The 24,223-nt window shown below is 47.9% G+C and overlaps 1 protein-coding gene across 20 annotated transcripts in view; it reads left to right on the forward strand.

Moving 5' to 3' along the window:
• The window catches only part of LOC143804660 (heterogeneous nuclear ribonucleoprotein L-like), a 160,835-nt gene that overhangs the window by 47,139 nt on the left and 89,473 nt on the right, over window positions 1-24,223 (forward strand). For 18 of the 20 annotated variants that reach the window (XM_077282970.1, XM_077282972.1, XM_077282973.1 and 15 more), the window contains one exon: window positions 16,338-16,394. The exons of the other annotated variants lie outside the window; for them this stretch is intronic. In XM_077282970.1, coding sequence (XP_077139085.1) covers window positions 16,338-16,394 — 57 coding nt within the window. The remainder of the gene's footprint in view (window positions 1-16,337; window positions 16,395-24,223) is intronic. 20 annotated transcript variants of the gene reach the window in all.

The raw sequence follows: 24,223 nt of genomic DNA on the forward strand, positions 1-24,223 counted from the left end.
CATAATTCCCCCCCCCTGTATGTATGGCTGATGGCTCATATTCCCCTGTGCTGTATGCATGGCTCATAATTCCCCCCCCCCCCCCTCCCTATGCATGGCTCATATTCCCCTGTATGCATGGCTCATAATTCCCCCCCCCCCCCCCCTCTGTATGCATGGCTCATACTCCCCGGTATGCATGGCTCATCTCTCCACCCCCTCCCCCGCTCCTTCTCCCATCTTGCATGGCTCGGGCGGCTTACCTTCCTCCTTCATCCCCCGCCCCTCATACTCACCTGTCAGCTGTCCCACACACCGCGTGGCTGCGCCGACATCCTCCCTCTGGCTCTGTACCGCCGCAGCGCCTTCTTCGCTGCACAGTGTGAGATAAGCGGCGCCCCCTGCAGGCCGGCGCTGATAACGCTTCTCCTCCCGCCGCTGCAGGGAATATCATGTTACCACTGTCACCAGTAACGCGCCCTGCTACACCGCCTCCTGCTCGTCCGGATTATCGAATATTCCGGATTATCGGACTGCAATAACAGCAGAACTAGAAAGTCATTTAACCCCTCCTGAGCTGACAGCACACTCGGGCCTCCCGGGAAAGCCGTGACGTCACCTCGGCGGCGGCCGCTCACCTGCAGGTCCTGCACGGAGATCTCCATGGTGGTCAGGTAGAAGAACAGCACGCCGCCGCTTTGGCCCCGCCGACCGTCACTCACGGAGAACACGTTGGCGAAGGGCAGGCCCCGCACCGTGGCTGGAGAGAGTGGCCAGAGCGCCCCAGTCACACTTGTGCGAGTTCTTCCTGAGTGAGCGGTCATGTGGTATCACGTGACCGCTCACTCGGGACGCGCTATAGATGCTGAGAGCCGGCATCGCTGGAGCAGGGTGACGGTGAGTATCTTCTTCAAGGAGGGTGGGTGGGACTCGGGGGCGGGGCGGTCGGTCGCGTTTGTGACCAGTCACCCGGGACTAAAAAAAAAAAAAAACTTGCTCAGGTGCGGCCCCCCGCAATGCCGCCGGCCCTGTGCACACTGTCAGATCACCGATCTGTGATGTCCCCCCCTGGGACAAAGTAAAAAAGTAAAAAAAAAATTTTTTCCACATGTGTAAAAAAAAAAAAAATAATAATAATAAAAAAAAAAAATTCCTAAAGAAAAAAAATATTCCCATAAATACATTTCTTTATCTAAATAAAAAAAAAATCACACAATAAAAGTACACATATTTAGTATCGCCGCGTCCGTAACGACCCCACCTATAAAACTGTATCACTAGTTAACCCCTTCAGTGAACACCATAAAAAAAGGCAAAAAACAACGCTTTATTCTCATACCGCCAAACAAAAAGTGGAATAACACGCGATCAAAAAGACGGATATAAATAACCATGGTACCGCTGAAAACGTCATCTTGTCCCGCAAAAAAAAAGCCGCCAGCAGAAAAATAAAAAAGTTATAGCTCTCAGAATAAAGCGATGCTAAAACAATTTTTTTTTTATATAAAATCGTTTTTATTGTGTAAAAGCGGCAAAACATAAATAAATTACATATATGAGGTATCGCTGTAATCGTACTGACCCGAAGAATAAAACTGCTTTATCCTTTTTACCAAACGCGGAACGGTATAAACGCCCCCCCTAAAAGAATTTCAGGAATTGCTGGTTTTTGTTCATTCCGCCTCCCAAAAATCGGAATAAAAAGCGATCAAAAAATGTCATGTACCCGAAAATGGTACCAATAAAAACGTCAACTCGTCCCGCAAAAAACAAGATCTCTCATGACTCTGTGGACCAAAATATGGAAAAATTATAGCTCTCAAAATGTGGTGATGCAAAAACTATTTTTTGCAATAAAAAGCGTCTTTTAGTGTGTGATGGCTGCCAACCATAAAAATCCGCCCAAAAAATGCTATAAAAGTAAATCAAATCCCCCTTCATCACCCCCTTAGTTAGGGAAAAATAATAAAATTTTAAAAAATATATTTATTTCCATTTTCCCGTTAGGCTACTTTCACACTAGCGTCGGTACGGGGCTGTCGCGCTGCGTCAGCCCGACATACCCGCACAACGGGGGCAGCGGATGCTGTTTTTCCACGCATCCGCTGCCCCATTGTGAGGTGCGGGGAGGTGGGGGCAGAGTTCCAGCCGCGCATGCGCGGTCGGAAATGGTGGACCGTCGGCACAAAAAGTTACATGTAACGTTTTTTGCTGCCGGCGGTCCGCCACAACACGTCGCAAATTTTAGTCTATGGGGAAAAAACGCATCCTGCAGATGACTTTGCAGGATGCGTTTTTTCGCCAAAACGACGCATTGCGACGTATGCAAAAAAAACGCTAGTGTGAAAGTAGCGCTAGGGTTAGGATTAGGGTTAGGGTTGGGGATGGGGTTAGGGTTGGGGTTAGGGTTTCAGTTAGAATTGGGGAGTTTCCACTGTTTAGGCACATCAGGGGCTCTCCAAACGCGACATGGCGTCCGATCTCAATTCCAGCCAATTCTGCTTTGAAACACTAAAACAGTGCTCCTTCCCTTTCGAGTTCTCCTGTGCGCCCAAACAGTGGTTCCCCCCCAACATATGGGGTATCAGCGTTCTCAGGACAAGTTGGACAACAACTTTTGGGGTCCAATTTGTCCTGTTACCCTTGGGAAAATAAAAACGTGGGTGCTAAAATATAATTTTCGTGGAAAAAAATATATTTTTTATTTTCGCAGCTCTGCGTTATAAACTGTAGTGAAACACTTGGGGGTTCAAATTTGTCACAACACATCTAGATAAGTTCCGTGGGGGGTCTAGTTTCCAATATGGGGTCACTTGTGGGGGGTTTCTACTGTTTAGGTACATCAGGGGCTCTGCAAATGCAACATGACACCTGCAGACCATTCCATCTAAGGGTGAGTTTCCACGGTCAGTAAACGCTGCGTGTTTGACGCTGTGCAGAGCTGCAGCATCAAACACGCAGCGTCCAGATGTTCCAGCATAGTGGAGGGGATTTTAGGAAATCCCGTCTCCACTATGCGTGGAAACCCGCATCCGTCTTCCCTGCGACTCCGGACATGCTGCGCGTCTTTTCAGATCGCAGCATGTCCGTACACATTGCGGGGACGCAGCGTCCCCGCAAGGCATATCACAGGGCGCTATGGGAGAGAGCGATGATCCCGGATGTGTACAGTTAACACATCCGGCATCATCGCGTCCCAGAAAGGGGGCGGGGCTTAGCGCCGAGCGGCTTCGCCGCTGCGGCGATACCGCCGGCCATCCTGACCATGGACACATACCCTTAGTCTGCAATTCAAACGGCGCTCCTTCCCTTCCGAGCTCTGCCGTGCGCCCAAACAGTGGTTCCCCCCCATATATGGGGTATCAGCGTACTCAGGACAAATTGGACAACAACTTTTGTTGTCCAATTTCTCCTGTTACCCTTGGGGAAAAAAAAATTGCGTGCTAAAACATCATTTTGTGGAAAGAAAAAATAATTTTTTAATTTTCACAGCGCTACATTCTAAACTTTAGTGAAACAATTGGGGGTTAAAAGTGCTCACCACACATCTAGATAAGTTCCTTAGGGGGTCGTCTTTCCAAAATGGTGTCACTTGTGGGGGTTTCCACTGTTTAGGCACATCAGGGGCTCTCCAATCGCGACATGGGTTCCGATCTCAATTCCAGCAAATCTTGCATTGAAAAGTCAAATGGTGCTCCTTCCCTTCCGAGCTCTGCCATGTGCCCAATCAATGGTTTACCCCAACATGTGGGGTATCGGCGTACTCAGGACAAATTGTACAACGACTTTTTTGGTCCAATTTCTCCTGTTACCCTTGGTAAAATAAAACAAATTGGATCTGAAGTGAAAATTTTGTGAAAAAAAAATTAAATGTTCCATTTTTTTAAACCCCTTTCTGACATCTGACGTACTATCCCGTCGAGGTGGGGTGGGCCCGTATGACCACCGACGGGATAGTACGTCATACGCGATCGGCCGCGCTCACGGGGGGAGCGCGGCCGATCGCGGCCGGGTGTCAGCTGCACATCGCAGCTGACATCCGGCACTATGTGCCAGGAGCGGTCACGGACCGCCCCCGGCACATTAACCCCCGGCACACCGCGATCAAACATGATCGCGGTGTACCGGCGGTATAGGGAAGCATCGCGCAGGGAGGGGGCTCCCTGCGGGCTTCCCAGAGACCCCCGGAGCAACGCGATGTGATCGCGTTGCTCCGAGGGTCTCCTACCTCCCTCCTCGCCGCAGGTCCCGGATCCAAGATGGCTGCGGCATCCGGGTCCTGCAGGGAGGGAGGTGGCTTACCGAGTGTCTGCTCAGAGCAGACACTTGGTAAGCCTGCAGCCCTGCACAGCAGATCGCAGATCTGGCAGAGTGCTGTGCACACTGCCAGATCAATGATCTGTGATGTCCCCCCCTGGGACAAAGTAAAAAAGTTAAAAAAAATATTCCCCACAAGTGTGTAAAAAAAAAAAAAAAAAAATTATCCTAAATAAAGAAAAAAAAAAAAAAAATTATTCCCATAAATACATTTCTTTAGCTAAATAAAATAAAAAAAAACAATAAAAGTACACATATTTAGTATCGCCGCGTCCGTAACGACCCAACCTATAAAACTGCCCCACTAGTTAACCCCTTCAGTAAACACCGTAAGAAAAAAAAAAAAGAGGCAAAAAACAACGCTTTATTATCATACCGCCGAACAAAAAGTGGAATAACACGCGATCAAAAAGACTGATATAAATAACCATGGTACCGCTGAAAACGTCATCTTGTCCCGCAAAAAACGAGCCGCCATACAGCATCATCAGCAAAAAAATAAAAAAGTTATAGTCCTGAGAATAAAGCGATACCAAAATAATTATTTTTTCTATAAAATAGTTTTTATCGTATAAAAGCGCCAAAACATAAAAAAGATATAAATGAGATATCGCTGTAATCGTACTGACCCGACGAATAAAACTGCTTTATCAATTTTACCAAACGCGGAACGGTATAAACGCCTCCCCCAAAAGAAATTCATGAATAGCTGGTTTTTGATCACTCTGCCTCACAAAAATCGGAATAAAAAGCAATAAAAAATGTCACGTGTCCGAAAATGTTACCAATAAAAACGTCAACTCGTCCCGCAAAAAACAAGATCTCACATGACTCTGTGGACTCAAATATGGAAAAATTACAGCTCTCAAAATGTGGTAACGCAAAAAATATTTTTTGCAATGAAAAGCGTCTTTCAGTGTGTGACAGCTGCCAATCATAAAAATCCGCTAAATAACCCGCTATAAAAGTAAATCAAACCCCCCTTCATCACCCCCTTAGTTAGGGAAAAATAAAAAAATTTAAAAATGTATTTATTTCCATTTTCCCATTAGGGTTAGGGCTAGAGTTAGGACTAGAGTTAGGGTTAGGGCAAGGGTTAGGGCAAGGGTTAGGGCAAGGGTTAGGGTAAGGGTTGGGGCTAGGGTTAGGGCTAGGGTTAGGGCTAGGGTTGGGGCTAGGGTTAGGGCTAGGGTTGGGGTTAGGGTTAGGGATAGGGCTAGGGTTAGGGCTAGTGTTACGGCTAGTGATAGGGCTAGGGTTATTGCTAGGGTTAGGGCTAGGGTTAGGGCTAGGGTTGGGGCTACAGTTAGGGTTGGGGCTAAAGATAGGGTTAGGGTTTGGATTACATTTACGGTTGGGAATAGGGTTGGGTGTGTCTGGGTTAGAGGAGTGGTTAGGGTTACTGTTGGGATTAGGGTAAGGGGTGTGTTTGGATTAGGGTTTCAGTTATAATTGGGGGGTTTCCACTGTTTAGGCACATCAGGGGCTCTCCAAACGGGACATGGCATCCGATCTGAATTCCAGCCAATTCTGCGTTGAAAAAGGAAAACAGTGCTCCTTCCCTTCAGAGCTCTCCCGTGTGCCCAAACAGGGGTTTACCCCAACATATGGGGTATCAGCGTACTCAGGACAAATTGAACAACAACGTTTGGGGTCCAATTTATCCTGATACCCTTGTGAAAATACAAAACTGGGGGCTAAAAATCATTTTTGTGAAACGGCTCTGCGTTATAAACTGTAGTGAAACACTTGGGGGGTTCAAAGCTATCAAAACACATCTAGATAAGTTCCTTAGGGGGTCTACTTTCCAAAATGGTGTCACTTGTGGGGGTTTCCACTTTTTAGGCACATCAGGGGCTCTCCAAACGCAACATGGCATCCCATCTTAATTCCAGTCAATTTTGCATTGAAAAGTAAAATAGCGCTCCTTCCCTTCCGAGCTCTGCTATGCACCCAAACAGTGGTTTACCCCCACATATGGGGTATCGTCGTACTCAGGACAAATTGCACAACAACTTTTGTGGTCTAATTTCTTCTCTTACCCTTGGGGAAATAAAAAAATGGGGGCGAAAAGATCATTTTTGTGAAAAAATATGATTTTTTATTTTTACGGCTCTGCATTATAAACTTCTGTGAAGCACTTGTTGGGTCAAAGTGCTCACCACACATCTAGATAAGATCCTTAGGGGGTCTACTTTCCAAAATGGTGTCACTTGTGGGGGGTTTCAATGTTTAGGCACATCAGGGGCTCTCCAAATGCAACATGGCGTCCCATCTCAATTCCAGTCAATTTTGCATTGAAAAGTCAAATGGCGCTCCTTCCCTTCCGAGCTCTGCCCTGCGCCCAAACAATGGTTTACACCCACATATGGGGTATCAGCGTACTCAGGACAAATTGTACAACAAATTTTGGGGTCTATTTTCTCCTGTTACCCTTGGTAAAATAAAACAAATTGGAGCTGAAATAAATTTTGTGTGAAAAAAAGTTAAATGTTCATTTTTATTTAAACATTCCAAAAATTCCTGTGAAACACCTGAAGGGTTAATAAACTTCTTGAAAGTGGTTTTGAGTACCTTGAGGGGTGCAGTTTTTAGAATGGTGTCACATTTGGGTATTTTCTATCATATAGACCCCTCAAAATGACTTCAAATGAGATGTGGTCCCTAAAAAAAAATGGTGTTGTAAAAATGAGAAATAGCTGGTCAACTTTTAACCCTTATAACTCCGTCACAAAAAAAAAATTTTGGTTCCAAAATTGTGCTGATGTAAAGTAGACATGTGGGAAATGTTACTTATTAAGTATTTTGCGTGACATATGTCTGTGATTTAAGAGCATAAAAATTCAAAGTTGGAAAATTGCGAAATTTTCAAAATTTTCGCCAAATATTCGTTTTTTTCACAAATAAACGCAAGTTATATCGAATAAATTTTAACACTATCATGAAGTACAATATGTCACGAGAAAACAGTGTCAGAATCGCCAAGATCCGTTGAAGCGTTCCAGAGTTATAACCTCATAAAGGGACAGTGGTCAGAATTGTAAAAATTGGCCAGGTCATTAACGTGCAAACCACCCTTGGGGGTGAAGGGGTTAAACATTCCAAAAATTCTTGTGAAGCACCTGAAGGGTTAATAAACTTTTTGAATGTGGTTTTGAGTACCTTGAGGGGTGCCGTTTTTAGAATGGTGTCACTTTTGGGCATTTTCTGTCATATAGACCCCTCAAAGTCACTTCAAGTGTGAGGTGGTCCGTAAAAAAAATGGTTTTGCAAATTTTGTTGCAAAAATGAGAAATCGCTGGTCAACTTTTAACCCTTATAACTCCCTAACAAAAAAAAAATTGTTTCCAAAATTGTGCTGATGTAAAGCAGACATGTGGGAAATGTTGTTTATTAACTATATTATGAGATATAACTCTCTAATTTAAGGGCATAAAAACTAAAAGTTTGAAAATTGATACATTTTCATAATTTGACAAATTTTTGTTTTTTTCACAAATAAATGCAAGTCATATCGAAGAATTTTTACCACTATCATGAAGTACAATATGTCACGAGAAAACAATCTCAGAATCAGCAGGATCCGTTGAAGCGTTTTAGAGTTATGACCTCATATAGTGACAGTGGTCAGAATTGTAAAAATTGGCCCTGTCACTTAGGTGAAAACAGGCTTTGGGGTGAAGTGGTTAACTGAATGAGCATTGTGATATTGCATATGTTTTGACTTGGTAACATGAATTTTGTTTTTTTTTTTCTTCACCCCAGTAATCTATACAACATTTCATTTTGTGATTTTTTTTTTTTTTAAAAAAGAGGTTCTCCAAGAATGAGATCAAATGGAGTCTGTGATAAAGTTCAAACTGCAGCCTGTCCTAATCACAAGTCAGGACGGGCTGCAGACTGAAGAAATACAGCTCCCTAGACCTGTGTCCAACTGACGGCTGTATCACACATCCTCCATCGGAGGGAGAGAGCTCGGCTGCAATACTTTGAAGAAATATATTTTAACCCTCGTTGTACTCGGTGAGGAGACTTGACGTCACCCAACTGGAAAACAAATTAACATTGAGTTTGAAACTGGACATAAGGGCTCTTTGTATTTAGCAAGGAAGAGATCTATTCCATCACACATGACAGCTGTGCTCCAGGTCAAGTAAGGTATGGGTGATACCGCTCATGTCAGTTGAGACGCAGGTCTCGGGAACTGTCTTCAGTCTGTAAGCTGTACAGACTCGTGAATAGGATGTGCTGCTGTTTTAATTAGAATGTCGTCCATTTTCTAACTCATTCCTGATGACCCATTTAAGAAAGAGCGAAATATAAAATGGACTCCTCAACAATGAAATTACAACACCAGAGAAAGGAAGTGTTAGTTGCAACGTGAAAATCACAAGATCGATAGACCAAATGATGAAAAGGTCTTCAGTATTGACTGAGTCATGTTCAGAAATACAGTTGCATAACATGGCATGCTATCACTCGGGTTATTAATGGTTTCCCGAGGATTGTTCGGCCACTCTAAATGCAGTTGGGCATGCTAGTCAATGACGTTCCAGATGTGCTCTAAGGCTGCTTTCACACATCTGTTTTTTACCGTCAGGCACAGTCCGGCGAATTTAATGGAAGCCTATGGCGCCTGAATCCGTCAACGGATTTTTTTTATTTTTTTTTCAACTGCACATGCCCAGAAATGGTATTTTACCATTCTGGGGTCTCTATCTAATCCCCCCCCCCTGCTCGACCCAAGTGCATTCAGTGTTGCAGAACATCAAACTAATAGCTATTAACCCCTTAACGACCTTTGACGCATACGCTGCGTCATGAAAGTCGGTGCCAAAACGACCTATGACGCAGCGTATGCGTCATGGAATGATCGCGTCCCTGCAGATCGGGTGAAGGGGTTAACTCCTATTTTACCCGATCTGCAGGGAGAGGGGGAGTGGTGCTTCAGCCCAGGGGGGGTGGTTTCACCCCCCCGTGGCTACGATCGCTCTGATTGGCTGTTGAAAGTGAAACTGCCAATCAGAGCGATTTGTAATATTTCACCTAAAAAACTGGTGAAATATTACAATCCAGCCATGGCCGATGCTGCAATAACATCGGCCATGGCTGGAAATACTAAAGTGCCCCCCCCACACCCACCGATCGCCCCCCCAGTGCTCCGTTAGTCCTCCGGTCCCCTCCGTCCGCCTGCCGGCTCCCCCGTCCTGCTGTCCGCTCCCTCCTTGCTCAGATCCCCCCCCCCCCTGTGCTCCGATCACCCCCCCTGTGCTCCGATCCACCCCCCCACCACCCCTTCATACTTACCGATCCTCCCGGTGTCCGGCCGTCTCCTCCCTGGGCGCCGCCATCTTGGAAAATGGCGGGCGCATGCTCAGTGCGCCCGCCGAATCTGCCAGTCGGCAGATTCCTTGCAGGTACATTTTGATCGCTGTGGTAGGTTCTATCACAGCGATCAAAATAAAAAAAATAATAAATAACCCCCCCCCCCCTTATCACCCCCATAGGGACAATAATAAAATAAAGAATTTTTTATTTTCTTTTTTCCCCACTAGGGTTAGGGTTAGAACTAGGGTTAGAACCAGGGGTAGGGTTAGGGGTAGGGTTAGGGTTACGGTTAGGGTTAGGGGTAGGGTTATGGCATGTGCACACAGAGCGGATCCGCAGCGGATCGGCCGCGGATCCGCAGCGGATCGGCAGCGGATTGGCCGCGGATCCGCAGCGGATCGGCAGCGGATTGGCCGCGGATCCGCAGCGGATTGGCAGCGGATTGGCCGCGGATCCGCAGCGGATTGGCAGCGGACCCGCAGCGGATCGGCCGCGGATCCGCAGCGGATCGGCAGCGGATCCGCAACGGATCGGCAGCGGATCCGCAACGGATCGGCAGCGGATCCGCAGCGGATCCGCAGCGGATCGGCCGCGGATTGGCCGCGGATCCGCAGCGGATTGGCAGCGGATCCACAGCGGATTGGCCGCGGATTGGCAGCGGATTGGCCGCGGATCCGCAGCGGATTGGCCGCTGCGAATTTGAAGCAGTTTTCCATCAGGTTTACAGTACCATGTACACCTAAGGAAAACCAAATCCGCTGTGCCCATGGTGCGGAAAATTCCGTGCAGAAACGCTGCGTTGTATTTTCCGCAGCATGTCAATTCTTTGTGCGGATTCCGCAGCGTTTTACACCTGTTCCTCAATAGGAATCCGCAGGTGAAATCCGCACAAAAAAACACTGGAAATCTGCTGTAAATCCGCAGGTAAAACGCAGTGCCTTTTACCTGCAGATTTTTCAAAAATCGTGCGGAAAAATCTCACACGAATCCGCAACGTGGGCACATAGCCTTAGGGTTAGGGTTGGAATTAGAGTTAGGGTTGGAATTAGGGCTAGGGTTTGAAATAGGGTTAAGATTAGGCTTGTGGTTAGGGTTACGGATAGGGTTAGGGGTGTGTTGGGGTTACAGTTGTGGTTAGGGTTGGGATTAGGGTTACGGTTGGGATTAGGGTTAGGATTAGGGTTGGAATTAGGGTTACGGGTCTGTTGCGGTTAGGGTTGTGGTTAGGGGTGTGTTGGGGTTAGGGTTGTGATTAGGGTTATGGCTACAGTTGGGATTAGGATTAGGGGTGTGTTGGGGTTAGTGTTGAAGTTAGAATTGAGGGGTTTCCACTGTTTAGGCACATCAGGGGTCTCCAAACGCAACATGGCGCCACCATTGATTCCAGCCAATCTTGCGTTCAAAAAGTCAAATGGTGCTCCCGCCCTTCCAAGCCCCGACGTGCGCCCAAACAGTGGTTTACCCCCACATTTGGGGTACCAGCGTACTCAGGACAAACTGGGCAACAACTGTTGGGGTCCAATTTCTCCTGTTACCCTTGCAAAAATAAAAAATTACTTGCTAAAACATAATTTTTGAGGAAAGAACAATTATTTTTTATTTTCACGGCTCTGCGTTATAAACTTCTGTGAAGCACTTGGGGGTTGAAAGTGCTCACCACACATCTAGATAAGTTCCTTCGGGGGTCTAGTTTCCAAAATGGGGTCACTTGTGGGGTGTTTCTACTGTTTAGGCACATCAGGGGCTCTGCAAATGCAATGTGACGCCCGCAGACCATTCCATCAAAGTCTGCATTTCAAATGTCACTACTTCCCTTCCGAGCCCTGACGTGCGCCCAAACAGTGGTTTACCCCCACATATGGGGTATCAGCGTACTCACAACAAACTGGGCAACAAATATTGGGGTCCAAATTCTCCTGTTACCCTTGTGAAAATAAAAAATTGGTTGCTAAAACATCTTTTTTGAGGAAAGAAAAATGATTTTTTATTTTCACGGCTCTGCGTTGTAAACTTCTGTGAAGCACTTGGGGGTTGAACGTGCTCACCACACATCTAGATAAGTTCCTTGGGGGGTCTAGTTTCCAAAATGGGGTCACTTGTGGGGGGTTTCTACTGTTTAGGCATATCAGGGGCTCTGCAAACGTAACATGATGCCCGCAGACCATTCCATCAAAGTCTGCATTCCAAAACGTCACTACTTCCCTTCCGAGCCCCGGCATGTGCCCAAACAGTGGTTTACCCCCACATATGGGGTATCAGCGTACTCAGGAGAAACTGGACAACAACTTTTGGGGTCCAATTTCTCCTGTTACTCTTGCAAAAATAAAAAATTCTGGGCTAAAAAAATATTTTTGAGGAAAGGAAACACATTTATTATTTTCACGGCTCTGCATTATAAACTTCTGTGAAGCACTTGGGGGTTCAAAGTGCTCACCACACATCTAGATAAGTTCCCTTGGGGGTCTAGTTTCCAAAATGGAGTCACTTGTGGGGAGTTCCTACTGTTTAGGCACATCAGGGGCTCTGCAAACGCAACATGATGCCCGCAGAGCATTCCATCAAAGTCTGCATTTCAAAACTTCACTACTTCCCTTCCGAACCCCGACGTGTGCCAAAACAGTGGTTTACCCCCACATATGGGGTATCAGCGTACTCAGGAGAAACTGGACAACAACTTTTGGGGTCCAATTTCTCCTGTTACTCTTGCAAAAATAAAAAAATTCTGGGCTAAAAAAATATTTTTGAGGAAAGGAAACACATTTTTTATTTTCACGGCTCTGCGTTATAAACTTCTGTGAAGCACTTGGGGGTTCAAAGTGCTCACCACACATCTAGATTAGTTCCTTGGGAGGTCTAGTTTCCAAAATGGGGTCACTTGTGCGGGAGCTCCAATGTTTAGGCACACAGGGGCTCTCCAAACGCGACATGGTGTCCGCTAATGATTGGAGCTAATTTTCCATTCAAAAAGCCAAATGGCGTGCCTTCCCTTCCGAGCCCTGCCGTGCGCCCAAACAGTGGTTTACCCCCACATATGGGGTATCATCGTACTCAGGACAAACTGGACAACAACATTTGGGATCCAATTTCTCCTATTACCCTTGGGAAAATAAAAAATTCTGGGCTAAAAATCATTTTTGAGGAAAGAAAAATTATTTTTTTATTTTCACGGCTCTGCGTTATAAACTTCTGTGAAGCACCTGGAGGTTATAAGTGCTCACTATGCATCTAGATAAGTTCCTTGGGGGGTCTAGTTTCCAAAATGGGGTCACTTGTAGGGGAGCTCCAATGTTTAGGCACACAGGGGCTCTCCAAACGCGACATGGTGTCCGCTAACGATTGGAGCTAATTTTCCATTCAAAAAGTCAAATGGCACGCCTCCCTTTCCGAGCCTTGCCGTGCACCCAAACAGTGGTTTACCCCCACATATGAGGTATCGGCATACTCAGGAGAAATTGCCCAACAAATTTTAGGATCCATTTTATCCTGTTGCCCATGTGAAAATGAAAGAATTGAGGCTAAAAGAAATTTTGTGTGAAAAAAAAGTACTTTTTCATTTTTGCGGATCAATTTGTGAAGCACCTGGGGGTTTAAAGTGCTCACTATGCCTCTAGATGAGTTCCTTGGGGGGTCTAGTTTCCAAAATGGGGTCACTTGTGGAGGAGCTCCAATGTTTAGGCACACAGGGGCTTTCCAAACGCGACATGGTGTCCGCTAACGATGGAGATAATTTTTCATTCAAAAAGTCAAATGGCGCTCCTTCCCTTCCGAGCCTTACCATGTGCCCAAACAGTGGTTTACCCCCACATGTGAGGTATTGGTGTACTCAGGAGAAATTGCCCAACAAAATTTAGGATCCATTTTATCCTGTTGCCCATGTGAAAATGAAAAAATTGAGGCTAAAATAATTTTTTTGTGAAAAAAAAGTACTTTTTCATTTTTACGGATCAATTTGTGAAGCACCTGGGGGTTTAAAGTGCTCACTATGCTTCTAGATAAGTTCCTTGGGGGGTCTAGTTTCCAAAATGGGGTCACTTGTGGGGGAGCTCCAATGTTTAGGCACACGGGGGCTCTCCAAACGTGACATTGTGTGGGCTAAAGATTGGAGCCAATTTTTCATTCAAAAAGTCAAATGGCGCTCCTTCCCTTCCGAGCCCTGCCGTGCGCCCAAACAGTGGTTTACCCCCACATATGAGGTATCAGCGTACTCAGGACAAATTGGACAACAACGTCCGTGGTCCAGTTTCTCCTTTTACCGCTGGGAAAATAAAAAAATTGTTGCTAAAAGATCATTTTTGTGACTAAAAAGTTAAATGTTCATTTTTTCCTTCCATGTTGCTTCTGCTGCTGTGAAACACCTGAAGGGTTAATAAACTTCTTGAATGTGGTTTTGAGCACCTTGAGGGGTGCAGTTTTTAGAATGGTGTCACTTTTGGGTATTTTCAGCCATATAGAACCCTCAAAATGACTTCAAATGTGAGGTGGTCCCTAAAAAAAATGGTTTTGTAAATTTTGTTGTAAAAATAAGAAATCACTGGTCAAATTTTAACCCTTATAACTTCCTAGCAAAAAAAAAAAAATGTTTCCAAAATTGTGCTGATGTAAAGTAGACATGTGGGAAACGTTATTTATTAACTATTTTGTGTCACATAACTCTCTGGTTTAACAGAATAAAAATTCAAAATGTGAAAATTGCGAAATTTTCAAATTTTTTGCCAAATTTCCGTTTTTTTCACAAATAAACTCAGAAATTATCGACCTAAATTTACCACTAACATGAAGCCCAATATGTCACGAAAAAACAATCTCAGAATCGCTAGGATCCGTTGAAGCGTTCCGGAGTTATTACCTCATAAAGGGACACTGGTCAGAATTGCAAAAAACGGCAAGGTCATTAAGGCCAAAATAGGCTGGGTCATGAAGGGGTTAATAACCGCATTGATGCATGCAGTTATGTGCTGTGGCATGATATTTCACTTCATAGAGCACACACTCTATTCCAGGAGTGAGGAATTAATTTTCCCAAGGGACACATGACCATGACTGTTGTGGTAGGCCAAACCAATAGGTTGAAATTAATTCTGCTCAATATTAACTCCTTAACGTCCAATGACCGATATATCCGACATTGGACGCCTCCCCCTGTTTGGTGTGGGTTCCGGCGATGGGTCTGCACCTTTTCCAGCACATGACAGCTGATCTGATCAGTTTTTATACTTTGCCCCACAAACCTTTTGTTTCAGTCATAGGGGTGGGCAGCTCTAGCTTTTCAATTATGGTCAATCAAATGTGTTTTGGAACGCCCCTCTTACTCACATTCCTTCCCGTCACTGCAATCTCCCACCAAATCCTGCACTTGTTCAGTGGCGCTTAGCTTTCCGGACATAAGCACTGAATCTGAGTGCACGTCCCAGCTTCATATACTATGTGATGCTTTGGAGCCGCTGAGCGTCGGTGGCCATGTGACAGTTTGTGAGTGCGAACATCTATGCCCGCCTGCCTTCCATCTCTCTGCGCAGGCACTCAGTGGCACCTGCGCATGCACACATAGGATGTGAAGCTGGGACGTACACCTAGATTCGTTGTGCATGCTCGGAAAGCTGGGCTTCATTGCGCATGTACGGGATCTGCTGGGAGATAGCCGTGACATAGGGAGCAGTGATGGGGAAGAATGCTAATACAATGGCCGTGGAGAATTTCAAAATGCATTTGACAGTGACTGAAAAGCTAGAGCTGCCCACCCCTATGACCAAAACAAAAGGTATGTGGGGCAAAGTATAAAAAGTGATTTTTGTGCCAAATACTTGGACTTTTTGCTTGAGAGCCCCACACAGCCTCCCTGTATATAATGTTAGTGATGCAATGTGCTTCACTAACATGACATTAGAGGCAATTTAGTAGCAATAAAGATGTGACTGGTTCCATTTTAATATTATGATTAAGCCCCCACACAGCCTCCCTGTATGCAGCGCGAGCCTCCCTGTATGCAGCGCGAGCCTCCCTGTATGCAGCGCGAGCCTCCCTGTATGCAGCGCGAGCCTCCCTGTATGCAGCGCGAGCCTCCCTGTATGCAGCGCGAGCCTCCCTGTATGCAGCGCGAGCCTCCCTGTATGCAGCGCGAGCCTCCCTGTATGCAGCGCGAGCCTCCCTGTATGCAGCGCGAGCCTCCCTGTATGCAGCGCGAGCCTCCCTGTATGCAGCGCGAGCCTCCCTGTATGCAGCGCGAGCCTCCCTGTATGCAGCGCGAGCGCCCCCACACAGCCTGACTCTCCGCAGTGCACAGGTGAATAAATGAAATGACGTCATCATGTCAGCTGGCTCACACTGGTGGAAGAAGGTGCCATTCCCCCCTCTGCTCCACCATTGTATTCACCGCTGTCTGCATCCACAGGATGAGGTGACAGCGGGCGGATGGGCCGGGGAGGGCATTTTGCGGTCTGTGGGCCACTGTTTGAGCTCTTTAAACTGGAGCAGCCAGAAGGCTGGAGGTGTCCCAAGGGCCGCACTATGCCCAGGTCTGCCCTACACTGATTGAAGCGAGATGTTTTGAAAATGTTTCAATTTTTCATCATTTGCATATTGTTAACACGTCTATCCATCCTGTGATTTCTTTAATTCTCCAACTTTTACTTCTTGGTGTGCAATTTTGTTATGGGGTATCTTTTTGGGGTTTTTTGTTTTATGGTCAATGATTCTTTAATATTTTACTCTTTCAGACCATGGAAATGGAACCCAGAGACCACCCTTTCAAGGAAACCGACCACCATTTCACAGTATGCTATTCCTATACTTTCATCTAATTTTGTTCATTAATGAGACCGACTACCAAAAGACCACCTTTCTTTGGTTTAGTAGGGGTTTAAAGAGAACCTGTTGCCACACTTGTACATGTGAAAACATTCTAAGCACAAAATGTTTGATACTGTCTAGTTGAATCCGGCCTGTTCCAGTATGAGAGGTGTTGCTAATTGACCACTGCTTATTCCCCTCAATCCATTTAAAGGGAACCTGTCACCCCCCCATCCCCAGGCGTTTTTAACTAAAAAAGCCACCTTGTGCAGCACTAATGCTGCATTCTGCCAAGGTGGCTTTTAGTTTGGGTCCCTGCAAGCGCTAAAATCGTTTTTATAATGTGCCCCTCATACCTGAAGTTTGTCAGGGGGGCATGTCTTTTCCCCCAGGACACACTCTTCCCAGCCGTCACTCAGGGCCGCCGGGCGCCGCCTCCATTTCCTTCCTGGACGTCCCCGGCGCCTGCTCTGTATTTTTTTTTGTTTTGTTTTTTTTCTCAGGCATGCGCAGTTTGCGCTGCCCTTCGACTCCCATCACATGATGGGAACTTACAGCGCCGGGGTCGTTCAGGAAGGAAATGAAGGCGGCGCACGGAGGCCCTGAGTGATGGCTGGGAGGCGTTTGTGTCAGGGGGGAGAAGACATGCCCCCCCTGACAAAACTGCAGGTATGAGGGGCAAATTCTAAAAATGATTATTTCAGCGTTGGCAAGGACCCCAACTAAAAGAGCTACCTTGACAGAATGCAGCAATTAGTGCTGCACATGGTGGCTCTTTTAGTTAAAAATGCCTGGGGGGGGGGCGAAAGGTTCCCTTTAAAGACGCACTACCACCAAAGTTTTGAACCCTCAATATTTTGCAGTCATCATATTATATGGCCCTATGTACGTACAATTGCCCATTTTAAACCCACTTGAGTCTGATGAGGTTGGGAGTATGAGTTCACATGTCACTTGAGTTTGCTACAAACAGAAAAACTGACCAGCACATCCTAACTAGTCTGAACAGGTGCCAGCTAACGCAACAATTCTAAGAAATTTTTTTTAATCTCCTGATGTTACAGACCTAATTGAAAGAGAAGAATAAGCTGGGTAGAGAGGCAAAATGAGCAATTGTAAATACACAGTGCCATATAATATGATTGCAATATATTTAGAGGACCTGTTTATAGTGGAGTTTACTACATGGCTGTCAACTGAATGAGCCTTGGGACATTGCATGTTTTCACTGTGTAAAATGAGTGTTGTTTTTACTCTGTCGCCTCATTGGGGGACACAGGACCATGGGTGTTATGCTGCTGTCCACTAGGAGGCGACACTATGCATAATCTGAAAAAGATTAACTTTGGCTCCTCCTCTGCAGTATACATCCTTGGACGGCATCAGCCTTCTCCAGTTTTTGCTTAGTGTCGCATAGGAGGCACACCTAAAAGATTTTTACTCCGTTTTTTTCTGACGGGATTACAGATGAAGAAAAGAGGGTCTCCTGTGAGACTCCCGGCATGGCTCCTTCCTCGGCCCCCTATTATGGGGTGGCCAGTTGAAGTAGAGATGGCTATTCCCCATGTTGCTCTTTCCCCAGTCCCTCGGGTGCAGGTTCGAAGTCGAGACCCCCCTCCTTCCCCAATTCCTTTTGGTTTCTGGGTTGAAGTCGAGGCGAGGATAAAGGCCCCTGAGGGTGTGACAACAGCTCCCTCCCTAATCCCCTTCTGGGGGTATTAGGTTGAGACACCTCAGGTAGGGCCTGTACAGGCAGCATTCTACAGCTCCCAGCAATGGGCCAGCACACTGCGCCTGCATCCAGGGACCCCAGCCCAGCTGCGGGCTCCTGTTGGGGCCGGGGGGAGTGCACGCAGACAGGGCTCCCTGCACCCCTGTCTCTGCGGCAGCACCAGCTCTATACTGCCTCAGGGAGACCCCAACCGGGCTCCCCCTTCCGCTTATAGCCCCACCGCCATCCTGCCTTTAAATCCGGGGGGGTCCGGTTCAGATCCGACCCCCTCCCGGACTTTTGCGCCGGCCTGGAGCCCTTCTGGGCCTCGGGCATCTAATTTAGGCCCCGGCTTCGGCCTAGCTGAAGCTGCCGCCTCCTCTCCGCCCCCGGATGACAAATATGACACTCCATAGTGTCATAAAGGGGGTGGATCGAGACAGAAAGGGCGCGTTTTTACACAGCCTTGCCGCCCTTTTCCAGCTCTCCGCCCCCTTCTCCCCCTTCCTCTCCTTCTCAGCAGCCATTTTCTGCTGCAGATTAACCCTGCATCTCCCGGTCTGCAGGACCAGGCAGCCAGTCTCCGGGGGGCACAGGACTGTGGATCTTCGGCGCTGGACCTAGGGGCACACTGGTGGGGTAAGATCACAGCTGGGTTTTTTACTCAGCTGTGAATCCATATTACCTATAAGGCTCCCCTATAGGTTTCTCTACCCCTGTAAGGTCCTCTGCCGGCAGCCCTTCTGCACTCTGTGCACTATGCCGGGCTCAAGGTCCAAGAGAACCAGGCAGAACTGCTATTATGCATTCTGCACAGCCTGCGGGACCGCTCTCCCCAGTAGTAGCACGTACCCGCATTGTCAGAACTGTATACAAACTAATGTGTCAGAGCCCCAAGAAGCCCCTGCCAATGCCTCGGTGTCTAATGCCACGCCGGAATGGGCTACTCAGATATCGCAATCTATGACGCAGTCTATAGATAACCTAACCTCCACATTGATTCAGGCTCTGCAGGGTCATGCCTCGGCTATGACCGTTACCCAGCAAAGGGAGAGCTTGACTCGGGAACAAGATGACCCTGACACATCCACGTCTAGGTCAGGACGCAAGCGGACCCATAGATCAAGTCCATCTGCGTCATCCCATAGCACACGGTCATCCCCCACTAGGGAGAGACACCGTAGCTCCAGGTCATCTAGACCGTCCCATTCCAGGGACAGACAATGCAGATCTCCTCAATCCCCGACCAGAGAAGGCCTCCTCCCCGGCTCACTCAGCAGGGGACGCCTCAGTGATACACAGGATTCGGAAGGCATCTGCGACTCTGACTCAGACAGGGAAACGGAGGGGTGCCTGATCCCAATCCCTCCTAGCAATACAGCGCTAGTTGAGGACATAATCTCTTCCATCCATCGGGTGCTGGACATTTCTGATCCGCCACCAGAGGCCCCAGAACATAAGATTTCCTTTGAAGGACCTCTGAAGCCGCCTAAGGTTTTCTCTAACCACCCAGAGTTTAAGGCGATCCTTAAAAAGCAGCTCTCACAGCCTGAGAAAAAATTCGCTAATCGCAAATATCTGGAGGCGAGGTACCCCTTCCCACAGAAGGACACTAGGAATGGACAGATCCACCCGAAGTGGACCCCCCAGTCTCTAGGCTGGCAGCACAGACCCTCCTTTCACTGCCAGATAGCTCAACCCTCAGGGACACAGCAGACCGGCAGGTAGAACGCATGGCTCTTCAATTTTCGAGGCAGCAGGGGATCCCTGGCTCCCACGTTCGCCTCAGTCTGGGCTGCCAAGGCCATTCTGGCCTGGGCAAAAAAAAAAAAATAATTTACAAGCTCTCCAAGCATCCGGTCCTGAGCTGTCGGACCAAGCGGTTCAAATAGCAGTTGTAGCAGACTACATGCTTCATGCAGCTCTGGATTCTGCAAGGGGAGTAGCGGGGATAGCATCAAACGCCATCACAATTCGGCGTATCCTCTGGCTGCGGGAATGGAAAGTGGACGCAGCCTCAAAGAAGTCCCTCACGCACCTCCCCTACCTCAGTGGGAGACTTTTCGGTGAACAGTTGGACACTATGATATCCAACGCCACCGGGGGTAAGAGTACTTCTCTTCCCCAACTGAAACCTAAACGCACTTACAAGAAGCGTAACCAAACTCTATTCCGATCCTTTCGGAATTCCTCGGGCTGGTCCGTCTCGCGTCCAGCACAAAATCGTAACCGTTCCCCACGCAGGGACAACTCACGATCGACGCAAAGGTCGGACAAGACCTGGCAGTCAAAAGCAGGCCAGCCTAAGCCCAGAGGAGGAAAATCTCAGACTTTCTCCTCATCATGACTCACGGACTCCGGAAGACACCACACCAGTAGGCGGCTGACTTTTGCTCTTTCATCAAGTCTGGCTGCCTATTACAGAAGACAGGTGGGTCAGGGAACTAGTGTCTTCCGGATACAAAATAGACTTCATCTCCAACCCACCGGACCGATTCTTCCTCTCTGTCCCCCCAAAACCGCCTGCCAAGGCTCGTGCCTACAACCAAGCGGTCTCCTCACTTTTTCAAGCAGGAGTCATAGTACCGGTCCCCACGACCGACCGCTTCCGAGGGTTCTACTCCAATCTGTTCGTAGTTCCCAAGAAAGGAGGCAGCGTACGGCCCATACTAGACCTAAAACAGCTCAACAAATATGTACGGGTCCGTCACTTCCGCATGGAGTCCCTTCGGTCCATCATTGCGTCCATGGAGAAGGGAGAATATCTCGCCTCCATAGACATACAAGATGCATTCCTGCATATACCCATTGCACCTTCCCATCAGAGGTTTCTCAGGTTTGCAATAGGCCAGGACCACTACCAATTCGTGGCTCTCCCTTTCGGACTCGCCACGGCTCCCAGAGTGTTCACCAAGGTCATGGCAGCCACCATGGACGTCCTGCACTCCAGAGGCATAGTAGTCGTTCCATACCTGGACGATCTACTCATCAAGGCTCCCACCTTCAAGGACTGCGAGCTCAGCGTCTCAATCACAACCGATACTCTGTCGCATGGGCTGGTTAATCAACCTACAAAAGTCATCACCAACCCCGAGTCAGTCCCTGACCTTCCTGGGAATGTTATTCGCTCCCTCCTCCGCAAACCCCCTCGATCTCTCCGGTTTGCCATGAGTCCTCGGCAAGATGGGGGCAGCAATAGAAGCGGCCCCATTTGCCCAGTTTCACCTCAGGCCTCTCCAACTAGCCATTGTCAAGTCCTGGGACAGGAATCCCTTTTCTCTCGACAGGGAGTTCCAGCTAACGTCGTCAACCAGGAGGTCCCTGCACTGGTGGCTCAAGCCAACCTCGCTAGCAAAGGGGAAATCCTTTCTCACAGGTCAATGGAATGTTCTGACCACCGACGTGAGCCTAACGGGTTGGGGTGCGGTGCACCTACACCACAGGGCACAGGGCAAGTGGTCCCCAGTGGAAGCGACCATGCGCATCAACATCCTGGAAATTCCTGCCATCCTCCTGGCATTGAGGGCCTTCCATCACTTACTGGCAGCCTCTCACATCAGAATACAGTCGGACAATGCCACGGCCGTGGCATATGTGAATCACCAAGGGAGGACCCGCAGTACCCAGGCGATGCGAGAAGTGTCACATATCCTCCACTGGGCGGAGGACACTGGGTCGGTTCTTTCGGCGGTCCACATTCCGGGTGTAGACAACTGGGAAGCAGACTTCCTCAGCCGACAAGAAATAGACTCGGGAGAGTGGTCGCTCCATCCCGAAATTTTTCGCCAGATCTGTCACCTCTGGGGGACCCCTGATCTGGACCTAATGGCATCCCACTTCAATGCCAAGGTCTCCAACTTCTTGGCCAGAACACACGATCCGCGGTCGCTCGGAGCAGACGCTCTGGTTCAGGACTGCACTCGGTTCCAGCTTCTGTATATTTTTCCACCTCTCCCCCTGATATCCAGAGTGGTGAGGAAGATCAAACAAGAGGGAGTTCCAACCATCCTAATTGCACCGGACTGGCCCAGTCTCACATGGTACGCTGACATTGTACAATTGACAGCAGACGCCCCCTGGCGTCTCCCCGACCGCCACGATCTTCTATCACAAGGCCCGTTCTACCACCAGAACTCAGGGGCTCTCAATTTGACGGCGTGGTCCTTGAGACCTGGGTTCTAATCCAGGCAGGGCTCTCGCCGGACGTCATTGGAACCATGATCAGGGCACGCAAGCCAGCCTCTGCCAAGATTTATTACCGTACCTGGAAAGCTTTCTTTACCTGGTGCGAATCTCGTGGCCAGACCCCAGACCCCACTCCCTTATTCCCTACCCAAAGTACTTGGTTTTCTCCAATCCGGTCTGGAGGCCAGGCTGTCTTTGGGCTCGCTTAAGAGCCAGGTGTTAGCCCTCTCGGTGCTTTTTCAAAGGCGCATTGCTACCAAGCCGCAAGTAAGGACTTTCCTTCAGGGGGTTTCCCGATTGGTTCCCCCCTACAGACGACCACTAGAAACGTGGTACCTCAACCTGGTCCTGACAGCATTGCAGGGAACCACCCTTCGAACCCCTTAAGGAGGTCCCGCTCTGCCTTCTCTCCCAGAAGGTGGTTTTCCTGGTGGCAATCACCTCGCTACGCAGAGTGTCTGAACTGACAGCAGTCTCCTGCAGACAGCCTTTCCTGGCTTTTTCACCAGGACAAGGTAGTTCTTCGTACGGTACCATCCTTCCTTCCGAAGGTTGTGTCCAACTTCCACCTCAATGAGGAAATTTCACTACCATCCCTTTGTCCGGTTCATGGAGTGGAGAAGGCTCTGCATACGCTTGACCTCGTCAGGGCATTGCGTATATACGTGTCTAGGACTGCGTCCTTCCGGAGGTCTGATTCTCTTTTCCTCCTTCCGGAAGGCGGCCACAAGGGTCTGCCAGCTTCTAAAGCTACCCTTGCCCAGGTGGATCAAATCCACCATACGAGAGGCCTACCGCCTTAAGAATTCTCCTCTTCCACCCGGTATTACGGCACACTCTACACGGGCGGTAGGGGCCTCCTGGGCCATTCGGCACCAGGCTTCGGCACAACAAGTGTGTAAGGCGGCCACTTGGACTAGCCTACACACGTTTACTAAACACTACAGGGTTCATACCCAGTCCTCAGCGGACGCGAGCCTGGGTAGATGTGTCCTGCAGGCGGCGGTGCCCTAAGTATAGGGGCCTGTCTGCACAATATTCGTCCATTGCTTTCCACCCAGGGACTGCTTTAGGACGTCCGATGGTCCTGTGTCCCCCAATGAGGCGACAGAGTAAAGGAGATTTTTGTGTACTCACCATAAAATCTCTTTCTCTTAGCCTCTAATTGGGGGACACAGCTCCCACCCTGTTGCCCTTTTCGGGCTGTTACTGTTGAGTTCATATTCTTCTTTGAGCTCATACATAGTGGCCTTCTTATAGGCATGTCTGTTATTCATGTTACGTTCCTCCTACTGCTTTTGCACAAAACTGGAGAAGGCTGATGCCGTCCAAGGGTGTATACTGCAGAGGTGAAGCCACAGTTAATCTTTTTCAGATTATGCATAGTATCGCCTCCTAGTGGACAGCAGCATAACACCCATGGTCCTGTGTTCCCCAATTAGAGGCTAAGAGAAAGAGATTTTACGGTGAGTACACAAAAATCTCCTTTTCGTCACCCCAGTAAATTATGCAATATTTTAGTTTTGCTTTTTAAAGGGGTTCTCTATTCTATCTAATTCCTGATGACCCTTTTAAGAGGGAAAGAAATATAAAATGGACTCCTCAACATTGAAATTACAACACTAGAGAATTAAGTGTTTGTGGCAATGTGAAAATCACAAAATCGATAGACCAAATGATGGAAAGATCTTCAGTATTGACTGAGTCATGTTCAGAAATTCCCTTGCACAACATGGCATGCTCTCAATCAGGTTATTAATGGTTTTCCGAGGATTGTTCTGCCACTCCAAATGCAATTGGGCATGCTAGTTAATTAAGTTCCAGATGTTCTCTAAGGGAGACAAGTGCGAAGATGCTGCACATCAAGGGAGTACATTTATAGGCCATGTTGGCTGCTTACAGTAGCATAAGTAACAT

Source organism: Ranitomeya variabilis, chromosome 2 (genome assembly GCF_051348905.1).
Source record: "Ranitomeya variabilis isolate aRanVar5 chromosome 2, aRanVar5.hap1, whole genome shotgun sequence".
NCBI classification, from domain to species: Eukaryota; Metazoa; Chordata; class Amphibia; order Anura; family Dendrobatidae; genus Ranitomeya; species Ranitomeya variabilis.